This window comes from Eulemur rufifrons, chromosome 7 (genome assembly GCF_041146395.1).
Source record: "Eulemur rufifrons isolate Redbay chromosome 7, OSU_ERuf_1, whole genome shotgun sequence".
Taxonomy (NCBI): domain Eukaryota; kingdom Metazoa; phylum Chordata; class Mammalia; order Primates; family Lemuridae; genus Eulemur; species Eulemur rufifrons.
Genome location: NC_090989.1, coordinates 162,340,402 through 162,353,562, shown reverse-complemented (window position 1 = coordinate 162,353,562; position 13,161 = coordinate 162,340,402). Strand labels below are relative to the sequence as shown.

Genomic DNA, 13,161 nt, shown 5'->3' with positions numbered 1-13,161 from the left:
AGTTGAGCATTCAGCTACTGATGACAAGATGCAGTGGTCCACTAAGAGCAAATCAAAACTAGTAATTTACTTAAAAATCAGAAGGCAGTTTTCCCAAGTGCCCTCCTTCCACAGCCGCAATCTTATTGGATTTTTACTCCCTTTTAAATGAGAAAAGACTGACAACTCTAGCTTCTAGCAAAATCGCAAATGGGAAAATTAATGCATCTTAGCAAAAAACATGAAATAATCATCTAACTATCTTTGGCATTGGTGAGATCCTTATTAAAATTTCTTCTTTGGGTTCCACATTATGAAAGCAAAATTCAAATAAAATAGCAAAATCTACTGTGAAGTAGAAGAACCTAAAAGAAAAAGGAGTTGGATTCTGATTTCAGAAAAAACAAGACACTCTTTAATTTTTTCTTTTCTAAACTAGACTTTTGCTTAGCTTTGTTTTAGGGTTGTTGGTTTAAAGAGATCCCACAATTTTTAGTTCCAATGTGTAATAATAACTCAAAAGAAACTCTGTCATCTCCTACATTTAAGTTATATATTTCCTTTCCCCATCTTCAATAAAATGAAACATAGCTGGTTTCATTCCTTCATTTTAAATTTTCTTTAAATGTGAAAGGACTTTAATATGAATATTGATCAGTATCTGTGAAATGTTATAGCAAAGATATCACAAACTATTTATGGAGTGAATTTTAATTTTTCTGTAAAATGTCTGCCAAACATTGAAAAAATTAATAATATAAAACATAATATTAAATATGAAAAATGATCAGTTTGATAATTGTGTTACTTCTGCAGGGTTGACTCATACCAACCTTTACATTTCTTCTTTAGATATTTATGATAGCATTGCTTGTAATAACAAAAATCTGGAGACAAACTACTTGTGTACAGTGGGGAATTGATCCAATAACCACACAATAAGTTATTATGCAACTGCACTAAGAATGACCTGCTCTGCCTGTGCTGGTCTGGAAAGATCCGAAAACTGTATCAGGCAGTGAAAATGGAAGTCAAGAATGCCATTTCAGTATGATCTCATTGATATAAATAAAAAAGTCACCTAAGTATGACATATGCATAAAATTTTTTCAGAAAACTTAATTATTTTTGGAAACAGGGACTAGTAGAGGCAGAGGCAAGGAGATAAGACTTTTACTTCTTATATTATAACCTTCTCTATTAGAGAATCTTAATTTTTTAACTATATGACATATATCAACAGATGTATTATGTTAGAGCAATGATGGGACATTTCTAGTTTCTTCTTTATACTTTTCTGTATTTTGAAAAATGCCAAGAATTGCTATAAAATTAAAATATATTTCTCTATTTAATATCAATATTGTTATTTAAAATGTAAAATAGGAAGGAAATCCAAAATTATTGGCAAAGTAAAGGCTAAATATAAATGTTAAACAACTATTTTTTCTTTATAGTGTAATAGGGAAATATATATGGTTATCTACACTGTATCAATATGAATATTGAAATATTTTAATTAAACTGTGAATTTTCACATACTTTTTCACTAGTGGTGAACTTGAGGCTATAATCATCAATGACCTGCAGTAACCCCCAAGGTTCTCTTTCTGCCACATCACCCCATTTTTACTTTCAGCACAGCATTTATCACTGCCTGTTATTTTCTTGTTTACATGATTATCTCTGTATTGCCGTCTCCCCGACTGGAATGTAAGCCTCAAAACTGCGGGAGTCCTATTTATTGTATCCCTAGCGCCTAGCTCAATGCTACTATTTAGTGAGTTTTTCTGTGTTCCAAGCACTAAGGCCTTTACATAGTTTATCCCATTTAATCCTCTCTCACACCCTTTTATGTAGATACTATCATAATCACCCTTTTTGCTATGATTGACACATAATAATCATACACATTTATGGGGCACAACATGATGTTTCAGTACATATATAAATTAAATATATAATGATCAAATCATGGAAATTAGCATGTCCATCCCCTTAAGCATTTATTATTTCTTTATAATTAAAATAATCAGAAACCTCTCTTCCAGCTATTTTAAAATATATAATACATTATTGTTAACTCTAATCAGTAATCACCATGTTTTAGATGAGGAAACTGAGGCTCGTAAAGATCAAGTAATTAGTGAACAACAGAACTGGCATGTGACCAGGCAGTCTGGTTTCAGAGATGGATTTTAACTACTGACTCCCTTTAAGTAATTTTTCGTTATTAGTTTCAAGAATCATCCTCCTGGGAAGCCTTCCTCTCTTCTTTTTCTCTGACAGGAAATTGCCCTAGGTCAGTAAATAATGGAAATTATCCATCAAGGCCCATAAATAAGTGGTACCATAAAAAAAACTTATTCAAAATGGAAAATTTTCTTGAGATAATGAAAGTTTCCCTTTAAAAAAAGGTTTCTTTGCTCATTAAGAGTAAAGAATGAAAACTAGGCTAATTTTTAACAAATTAAGAGTTTATGAAGAAAAGTAATATCCTATGTTTTATTACTTTTATCTTGTATAAATGTTCTGACTTTACACACAAATGATGTTTTAACATTGTCTAAGCTCCTATTCCAGTTCAGAAGAGAAAGATATCTTCTTATTTTAGTTTTTAATATTATTTTATTGCCTTTCAAAAATATCTTAAACTTTTAATTAATGAGGTAAGGCTAAGTACTGGTTTTAATTGTTTGCAAAAGTTGAAGACTGATTGTAATCACCCAAAGCCTTTTCTGCTTTAGTCATTTACTTATCTGTTTTTCTTTTCATCATGCTTCCAGAGTTTGCAGGCTGACAGTCCTTCAACAGGTCTAAAAAACTTTTTAATTTTAAAACACTTTGCACTGAGTGGGTGCTCTCAAATTAGGCACAGTTCCCCTATGTTCTATATGTGTCTGCTTGTCGTGTATGTGCTACCTGCCTGACGCTGAAGCCTCTTCAGTTTGCCCCGCTCCCCCTACCACCAACCCACCCCTCTCTTGCCTCTGAAAAAGGATATTATGGGATTATGTGCATAATTCCTCATAAACCTCATTAGTCCTTATCATGTGCACTGAATTATCATATTCATGAAGTTTTGGTGCTTATCTGTACAGTCATTAATAGAACCACTTTTTCAGACAGGAAAACAAAAGTTTTTAGTTAGATGGCTTTACAAAATTGTATGGAAAATAAACAGCAGATATGGGAAGAATCCCCTGTGATGCCCTCCTGGCCCATTGAGGGTAGCATCACATGTGGTAAAAAGAAGGCACAAAGAGGCACTGGGACACTTGGGTTCTGAGCCCCAGCTCTGGGTGTGGACAGTTCTCTAAACATTGTGAGCCTCGGTTTCTCTGTGGAGATGGAATAATAATATCACATTGGGCGATTGGAAAGTGCATAGGGATTGAGTATGTATCATGATATCCATCATCCTTGAAGCCTCAAGTTTAATTATGTCCCTGACCCCCAAAACTAGATACTAGCTCCCTTTTAACACCCATATAACTAACCCCCTTTAAATGCACATATAAATATGACATATATTTCCATCATAGCTCTTATCACAGCTATAATCATGTAGTTATTTATGAATTACTTGCTTTACCATCCATCTCCCCCACGAGTCCACCTTACTCCCTTACTAGAGCAGTGCCTGGCCAGAGGAGGTACCTAGTCACTACTGAAAGAATGGGTGAATGGAGGAATAAATGACTGTGAACAGACTTTGTAAACTGTTAAAGACTCTTCAGGATGGAAGGTATTAATAAGCTTTTACTCCCTACTAGGTACAGCATTTAGCATATTACATGCATTGTTTAATATAATTTAATGGCCTGACTTAAATACTATTATTATCCTGATCCTATAGATGAAGAAGGTGAGGCTTAAAAGGCTAAATGCCTTATCTAAAATAATATTGCTATACTAGATCAGCCTTTTCTGTATTTTTTTACATTCTTTATAACAACACACATATACTATAATAAAAAGTAATCCAATTCAAAGTCTGGATTTTGGTACCAGCTTTAATTCTGATTTGATTTTTAGATAATAGTTGTAAGTCTTAAGCATGACCCTTCAGTGATTAGAGTTGAAAATTCAGTGCATTTTTCTGGTTAAGCTTTGAAAACCCTGCAAACTTAAATGACTATAATAATTAGAACATTGTATCTTGAGACAAAAATGAATGTTTATTTTTCTAAAAGTCAATTAGAGAGTAGACCCTCAGGTTTTACAATCTAACTACAAAGGCATGTACCCCTCAGTAAAATAGCAAAATAATTAATGGTAACATCTCTGACCTACACAAGTTCATCTTCCGCAAACTCAAGAAAATGAAACGCCTAGAGCATGACTTTAATCTAATCTTGATTTTTAACCTTATATTATGCATATTGATATCAGTTCTTAAAAGAGCTCCTTTTAGAATTCAAAAGCATGAGTTTCTGCTTGTAGTTTTCTTTTATTAAGATTTTTCTCATTATAGAAACTTTTCCCCTCCTTTTTATTTTAGAAACTAAAGTTCTAAATTGCTTTTCTTAGATTTTAATTAGGACCTTATTATAGTAGACACATAGCATAATATATGTTTATAGAGATAATTATGACAGTTAATATGAATATAAACAGAATTATTAAAGTGAAACAGGATTTAAGAATTGGTGTGTTCATTGTAATAACAAGCTTAAAGAGGTCTGTTAATTAAAGATATACTAAATAGTGGAATATTTGGTATACTTTGTGGCAGGGGGAAGTATACCAAAATGTACAAATTTTTTAAAAATAGACAAATAGACAGTGGTGTATTACTCTTTAAAGAAATTCTATAGTAGATCTTCTTATAAAATACAGAATATATATTTTATGTTATTTAGGGAATTGTAGTATATCAGGTTTTTAGGTGTCTCTTTAGTAGTTACTCGATATCCACTGCTAAACAAGAGATTCCTCTAAGAAATTCAAGGTATTTAGGATTTATAATTTTATTCATAACTATGAAGTAGTTATTATATTCATTTTGTCAAAATTATAGCTGGAACTATATCCATATGATTTCTAAAATCCTCCCTCCAAAACATTCTGTTTTTAATCTTGCATATTATCCGTAATATTGGTGAGATTTATCCATTGTCTGTCATGTGCTAAGCTGGGTTCCAGCAGATGAGTGTTCATAGAGTAACAAATAAATGATCTTTCTACTCAAAAGAACTCAAATTGATTGAAGAGAACCTGCATATAGATAAAGAATATGAAAAAAAAAAAATCAAGGAAATTGTCCTTGTAAGATATTTGAACAGAAAAACAGGCCCATCGCTGAATAGTTCCCAAGATTGGAAGGGGAAAAAAAGACTCCCATGCTGATATGGAATTCCCATCTAGTCTCATGCCATATCCCCCAATGGCCATTTTTCTCTAAGAAAATCAATGTCTGAGAACAAAATAAATAGTCTAGAATTTGTCCTACTTAGTCATAAAAAGTACAAATGTCTACAATAGATTTTTCCAGTTGGCCTGGAATTTGAGTGTTATTTCTTCCTAATATCAATGCTGAGAGACTAACAATCTTTTGTTGACCCCAAATGGATATTTATAAATGGCTGGAAAAAAAAATACAGATGCACACATAGCCAAGTCTATTTGGGAACACTAGGAAATTTCAAATATAACCTGAATAGCATCTGATTGTGGTGCCATAGCGCTGTTGCTGTTTGAGAGCCTCACCATTTATATGAACATCAATGTCTTATTCATTCTTGACCCTTCTCTTTCATCCCTTACACCCTGGAGTTAGCCAATGCTGTCCAGTCTTCCTCCTTGATTCACACTTGAAATTTCCAGGTGGATTATTCTTAAAATGAAATTCTCACCACAAAAATATTTAAGTCATTTAACCCAACTTCCTCTCTGACTCATTTCACTTAATGATTCATTCATCTTGTTTAGCAAGGATCTATCATGTGCCTACTCTGTGTCAAGCACCGGGCTAGGTGCTGGCAATTCAGGGTGACAGAAGCAGTTGTCAAGTGTTTATACCTATTGAAGCACACATTAATTAGAGAATCCCATAGACACATGTGAAAGTGCAATTCTGACAAGTTCTGCAAAGAACAGTTTATGAAAGTGCCAATATTGGGGAAGCTTACCATAATCAGGAAGGTCCACAAAGTCTTTTCTGGGGAAGTGATAACATAAGCTGATACAGAAAGGAAAAGCCTTCTAACCCTGGGGAACAACATGTACAAACACTCTGGTCGGCAGGAAGAACTGAGGTGGCCAGTCTGTTGCAAGAGCAGAAAATGAGGTGTAAGATACTATGTTATGTCAGAACATGGAGGTTTTTGCAGATGATGTTAATGGCTTTCTTCTTAATTCCAAGAGCAGCAGGGAAGCCATTGAAGAACTTTAAGTGAAGGAAAGGAAATGACTCAACTAGATTTATGTTTGTATGAGATCTCTCTAACTGCATTTTGGTGAAGGGATGGAACAGGGCACCAGAGTAGACATAATCAATCACTTGAGTGGTTTTGTGATCATCCAGGAGAGGGAGGATGGTTGCTTAAAGTCCTCTGCAAGATCTTCTGCATCTTGTCAGGAAGAGAGAAAATAGAAAGCATGGAGGATTCTTCAGGTGGCTTTAGGGGCCAGGAAATGGCTTACACTTCTCATATTCCATTATCATTAGCAAGAACCCAGTCATATGGCTTGTATAATTGCAGGCAGTGTTCAGAAATGTAATTTAGCTATGTGTGGAGGAAAGGCAGCATGATTTGGTGGGCACACCTGTCCTATTCTGAAGGTAACACCAGTTTGGTCTCTTTCTCCGTAGAAAGAGATTCCCTATTGCCTACCAAATTTAGCATAGGCTCTTGACATTTTAAAGCTCTTTTCAGTATAACCCTAGCCTCTCCAGCTAAACCAGTCACTTCCTCCATCCGCCCCCCCCCCCCCCGCCCTCCAAACGTACCTTTCCCTTTCCCTCTTCCATGCCTTTATTCTGGTACTTTCTTCTGCCTAGGGCACCCTACATTTCTTATTCTTGAAATCCTATCAGTCATTCAAGGTCCATTAAGAGATCACTTATTCTTCATTCCTACAGGTCTGCCTTATGTTAGTATCCTGTTTACTTACCTTATCACACCCCTTCTTACTCCCTGGGAGCAAGCAATACGTCTTATTCATTTTGTATTACTGACAATCTCTAGGAAATACCTGCAAGAGTAGTCAGTTAAATATTTGTTCAGTTGAGTTGAATAATTTTATTTAAATTATTTACATAAAGAGAAAATGTAGGCTTTAATAGCTTTTTCTTTTTTTTTAAAGAAAAATATTTGTGGTAGTGATTTTCAAATGATGATAAGTATAAAAATTACTTGGGGGGAACTTGTTAAAAGTATTCTGAACCCTCCTTCAAGATTCTAATTCTATAGTTCTGATAGCTCTGATGTTGGATTCCAGTATCTGCATTTTTTAATAAGCGCTGAGGGTTGGGAGGTGTGATTTGGATCATATAGCACCTGGACTGCACTTGCAGAAATATTGCAACATGGTGTTTGTCATTGTGCCCATTAATGGACTGTTATTACGTTCCTTTAACAAAACAGATCAGTTCATTAACAGAGGAACAGGTAGTGTGCGGAACAGTAAAAATCAAGATGTTTGTCATATTGCCTTTGGATCCAAAGTTCTTGGCCCACCTCCACTCTCTGGCAGAAGAAATAACATGAGGATATCCAGTGAGGTAGGCACAAGGTTTGATGAGCTTATCTAAGCGTCAGTGACATGGTAAGGGAAGGGTTTCTTCCCCTTCTGGGGCGGAAGAAGGCAGAGAAACAGAGAGACAGACAGACACTGCATGCCAAAAGCAGAAGGCTTGAATAAATTTGGATTAGAAATTCTGGATTTTAAAAGACATCAAAACTGTTTCCTTTTTGTCATGTCAACATAATTAACATTTACGTTAATTATGTTCATAAATATGTTCACAGTACTTATAGGCAAATATATGCGAGCACATTTTGCCATCTTCTTCAAAAAAGGAGTTGGATCATGACCAGATACCTTACAATGAACAGATTCTCAAATTTTATGTTTTTTAATTTTAATTTCCTCTGAATTTCTGATGTACACTGATTTTTAACTCAGCTTCTACCTACTAAAAATGGAGTGTAGCAAATAAACACATATTCATTTATGTGTCTAAGAGACTTGTTTGTCTTCTATTTTACCTCATTATTTTTCTCCTTCCATTTCTAATTTCCCACAATAATTTCCTGTTCCATCACTTTTTAACAGTGTTTCCTGTAGTTTTTTTCTCACCCTTTATATGTCCAAATATTACTTTTCCTATGTAGTTTGTAGTTTCTACAGGAAATAAATGCGGTTCCTGTGTATTTAAATGTACAAATTAATTCCTTTTCCTTACAGACAATTAGACCCATCGGGTCCAAAAACAACCGGTCGTGCCAGCAGTCCACAGTACAAAAGTGTGTTAACAGTGCAGGAATGTCAGCCTTGCTGGTATCTGACTTTGAGGAGCAAGAAGATAAAGAAAATAGTCACCAAATAAAGCAGACAGTACCTATTCATGGTAAGAAAGAATCATGCAGTTAAAATAGTGAGAAATGTTCTTGTTAAGACAAATCAGCTGTTATATTCGTATCTCAATCTTAAGTCCAGAGAATTATCATTCAATAATGAAAAGGGTGATGAATTTTGAAATATATTTAGAATTCTTATGCATACATTATCTTCTAGAACATATTATTCTGTTTACTCCATTATTTCAAATTGCTGTAGTACCCCATGTTTTTACTTTATGGTAACCTATGTGGAAATAAAATAGCATCCCATTATCACTCTATTTTGGAAACTCCATATGCATTTTAAGTTTTCTTAGCTTAATTTTGTCTTTTAATTAATCTGTTCCATGTGTAAAATGTTTTCTTTTCTCTTATCAATACAAAAACAACCCTGTGAACAAAGAAAGGATGTTTGTCCCCTTTTACAAATAGAGATTTCAAAGCTTACAAAGAGGGAAAGTGATTTGAAGATTTGTAGATTTGCAGTTTGTAATCAATAGAAAGAATTGAGACCAGACCCCAGGATTTACAACTCCGTGTCACCTTTTCACCCTACTGGTCTGACTTTGGTGAGAGTTGAAAAGGGAGGCATTTTAGTTCATTTTATTTGATTTAGAAATTGATAATCACTATTACAGACAATATCCCCCCATGGAGTATAAAACTGAGATAAGGAAATGAATAACATAGCTATAAGTCCCACCTCTACTGCTGACTATCTGTGAGGTCTTCATCAAGTTTCTTAAACCCTGTGAGCCTCAGTTTCCTCCTCTGTCAAATGAGGAGAACACCATTACTATTGACACTAGTACTAATAGTATTAATAAATAACAACTGTCTTAAAGGGTCATTGTGAGAAGTCAGTGAGAAAAAACCAGTTAAGTGTATCATATTGCACCAAGAAATTAAGCATTCAGTAAATACTAAATGCTGCTATGAGTATGATTATGACAGAATTAAATTATATTTAAAAATTCTCCAGGTTTGACCTCAGTTCTCCCAGGTTCTTTTGGAAACTGCTCTCTAAGCTCTTGGTTTTTTGTTTGTTTTTTTTTCTGTTTTAAATATAATTACTATAATTTTAATTTTTCAAAGTAAACAAATAATTGCACCTTCTGATGATAAATTCAGGCAATAAAATAGGGTATAAAGGTAAAAGAAAAATTATTTAAAATTCATTTTTATTTTGTCTGAAAGTATTTTTTTTTTTTTATTTCATCTTATTGTTATGGGGGATACAGAATTGCAGGTTACATACGTTGTCCATGTACCGCATTGTTGAAAGTATATTGAGCTGCACTTCCTCTTTTAAAGAAAGAAATAATTTTTCTGTATTGACTGTCAATTTTTTTTTATATTTTTTAATATAGCATATTACATGATTAACATAAATCAAATTACTTATAGTTCTCTGTAAGGTTATATTACATGAATAAAATATATCAGCAATTTTGAAAGCCTAATAGGATCTTAATATCGGAATAGGAATAAATGCCTATATTCTATGAAGGAATAAGTTATGTTTTTGATACAACTTCACATTATGTGAAAATGATACATGAATATTCTTATTATAGCAATAATTACATTTACTGAATTACTTCAATCCATATAGTACTTTCTGTTCTGGCTTTTGTTCTTTGATATGAAAATGTACCAGCCAATGTACATATTATGCGTCCACATCCCCCTCAAGAACCATCAACAGATAAGAATAATAACAGAAGAAGATTATGGTTAAAAAGCACCAGCAGAGAAAGGAGAGAGACACCCAGCGGTATGGCACTATTTCAATACTATCTTATATCTGTCTGTTGTTATACGGGGCAATGGAATCTTTCTCTGCAGATTGTAAATTTCAAAGGATTATGAACCAATTCATTTAAAATATAAATGTCTGTTCCACAGGGATTATGGAAATCAAATTTTCTGCAAAAGAATTGCTCTAGAGCCCTAACAGAGATTTGCTGGATTAAATAGACAGTACCACAGAAATAAAGGACTTCCTACTTTTACTCTCAAAGGCTTAATAAGCTTAAATTATTGTTTTTAAAAATGGCCCAAATGTGCTAGAGGAAGTTCCTGCCTGCAGACTTCACTAAAACTGAGCTTTATTATAATTTTTCATGTTTAATTTATGTCTTTTCTTTTATTTAATTGGATTCTTTTCAGATTGTTGTTTACATTTGCTATCTCTCCCTTTGAATTCTTTGCCATATGATATAATATAGGTTAAAATTTAAGCTCTTTGCAACCAGTAAAGCATTAGACAAATATAGGTAGCTATTATATTTATTCCTATAAATACTGCATTTGAAGCATGTATGTATAGATTTATGTGCACATACATTAGTCTATCCTGAATCTAGCCCAAAGTGTATCATGTACACACATCTGTTGTTGTAATTTCTCAAAAATGTAAGGTTTCTGGGTTGGCTGAAATTCACCCTACTAGGTTTCATGTTGTTTCTATAAAAGAGTAAACGGAAAAATTAATTCTTCAATAATGCCTGTATCCATTTTGTTAAGGTGCTGAAGTAAAGAGCTTGGTCTAAAAGAGTCATGTTTAGGAAGAATTATAATTTAAAGAAAACACACTTCATTTTATGTGAAACCCAAGGGAAAAAATATAAGACCCTTTAAAAATTATATGGGTTTTGGAATTCTTTTTATCACATATTGTAAAACTTAAATCTGAAATGTCCTTGTGCAAATATCAAAGAATTTTAAGGTGAGCCTCTACAAAAATGCAGCTGAGTTCTTCTTAAAACATTCTACTAAAAAAAACTGCATATAATTCATATTGTTACCTCTAATTTACTTTTAAATAATCAAATAAAAAGTATAGCAAATTAAACCAATCTTCAAAAATTATTTTTTATAAAGTTCAAAAGAAGTAACAGAGTGGAAAATATTTGTCTTAATAAAGGGAGTTCTTCAAGAAATAGTAGCAGTGAAGATAAAGCCACACCTGTCCTCACTACTGTGTCCCAACAAGTAACAGAGATGTTGAACCCCAGCACTCTAGGACTCCAGTCTCCTGATCAAGCAGGTCAGCATCTTTATTATGCCATTTTCATTGATAATTAATAAAATATAAATATGCTAAATATTTCAAATCCAGTCATTTTGAAAAGCTGCAATGCAACCATTTGCTAAAACTTATAAATTTTTATAAATCTCCTTATTTAACCTCAATTTTATGTCAAACTTTAATGGATGAAAGCATATTCTTATTTTAAAATTTTAACGCACTGGTTGTCCTGTTCAGAGTGAAAGTTTAAAACTTGACGTTTTACCATGACACTGTCACACTTCCCAAAGATGATCTATTGTTGCATTTCTTCAGTCCTCTTTATAATGGAGATGGTTGGAGCTGAGAGCATTGAGCCCATCAACATATCTTGCCTACCAGGTGTGTGCTACTTTTACAAAGGCAAATTGGTTTTGAGCAAGGGAAAAAGGAAAATAAATGAAAATTGTTTGTAGTTTGTCAGTCTTATTTATGCAATGTTGAAACCTTCATTAAAATGTTAGGTGCAATTAGTGTCTCTAGCATAAATCTGACTGTGTAGAAAAACTAATTAGATGTTTAGGTGATCATTCTTGCATTTATCTTGTTTGCTGCAATATTGTGATTACACAGTAATTTACATATTTTCCTAAGAAAACACACCAAATTATTCATTACAATTGATATGGAAATACTTGAGGTAAAACTACAAATTCCAAAAAAGCATGTGGTAGTGAGATAATTAGAGTTAGTTTGGTATGCAACACTCCTTTTACTTTGACTTTTTGACAGTTAATAATATTTCTGGCAATAGGTCATCTGAATCCTTGAAGATTCCTAGTACCTTTTCCTACAAATTTCTTCACATATCCATGTACCCAATGCAATGCATTGGCCTTTGTAACCTTTTACAGCATTTTTAGAGCACTTACTGTGTTTCCAAAGCACCTGCTATGTGCCGAGCACCATGCAGAGGGATTTGCAGTCCCAAATAGGTGAGCCCAGTGAATGTGTTTAGTTCACTGCCCCACAGCTACAGTGATTCAGGACCATCTACATCCCCTGTAAAGGTGGTCAAAAGTAGATTCATCCTGCCATTGGTCATATACCTACATACAGGCTGTGTCCCTCTGTTCATTATTTCAGACTCTGAATAATGAAAGCCTTGATCCTAATAGATTTTCTCTAAGTAGTGTACATCTATCACCCTTTTTGCAAGCAAGTTATGTTATGTAATGGTAGTCTTGGGTTAAGAAACCATTGAATGCAATTGTAAAATGTTTTATTTGTGCCATCAATGTTACATTTATTAAAGGTCTTTTTTGTTTGTTTTTGTTTTGCTTTTGTAGTATAGGCTTTGGAGTTAGCAAATCTTAGATCTCTCTTGGTTACTTTCATTGTGATCATAAATATAATAGGATTCAAGAATAATGTGTAAAATTACCATGTCCACATTGTGGTTCTGTGGAACAGTCCTTGCAAGATTTTACCATTAAAATAATGCCACAAAAAAGTAAATTTCAAGAAAAATAGAGTAAATTGAGAAAGTGCTCAACTTTTTCCTACTGTCATTCTACAGAAGAAAGTAAGCATGCTTTT

The 13,161-nt window shown here is 33.5% G+C and overlaps 1 protein-coding gene across 2 annotated transcripts in view; it reads left to right on the top strand.

Annotated features, from left to right (window-relative positions):
- Positions 1-13,161, top strand: part of CFAP20DC (CFAP20 domain containing) — a 252,338-nt gene that overhangs the window by 139,728 nt on the left and 99,449 nt on the right. For both annotated transcript variants that reach the window (XM_069473756.1, XM_069473755.1), the window contains 4 exons: positions 7,572-7,708; positions 8,395-8,557; positions 10,210-10,326; positions 11,479-11,601. In XM_069473756.1, the coding sequence (XP_069329857.1) occupies positions 7,572-7,708; positions 8,395-8,557; positions 10,210-10,326; positions 11,479-11,601 (540 nt within the window). The remainder of the gene's footprint in view (positions 1-7,571; positions 7,709-8,394; positions 8,558-10,209; positions 10,327-11,478; positions 11,602-13,161) is intronic.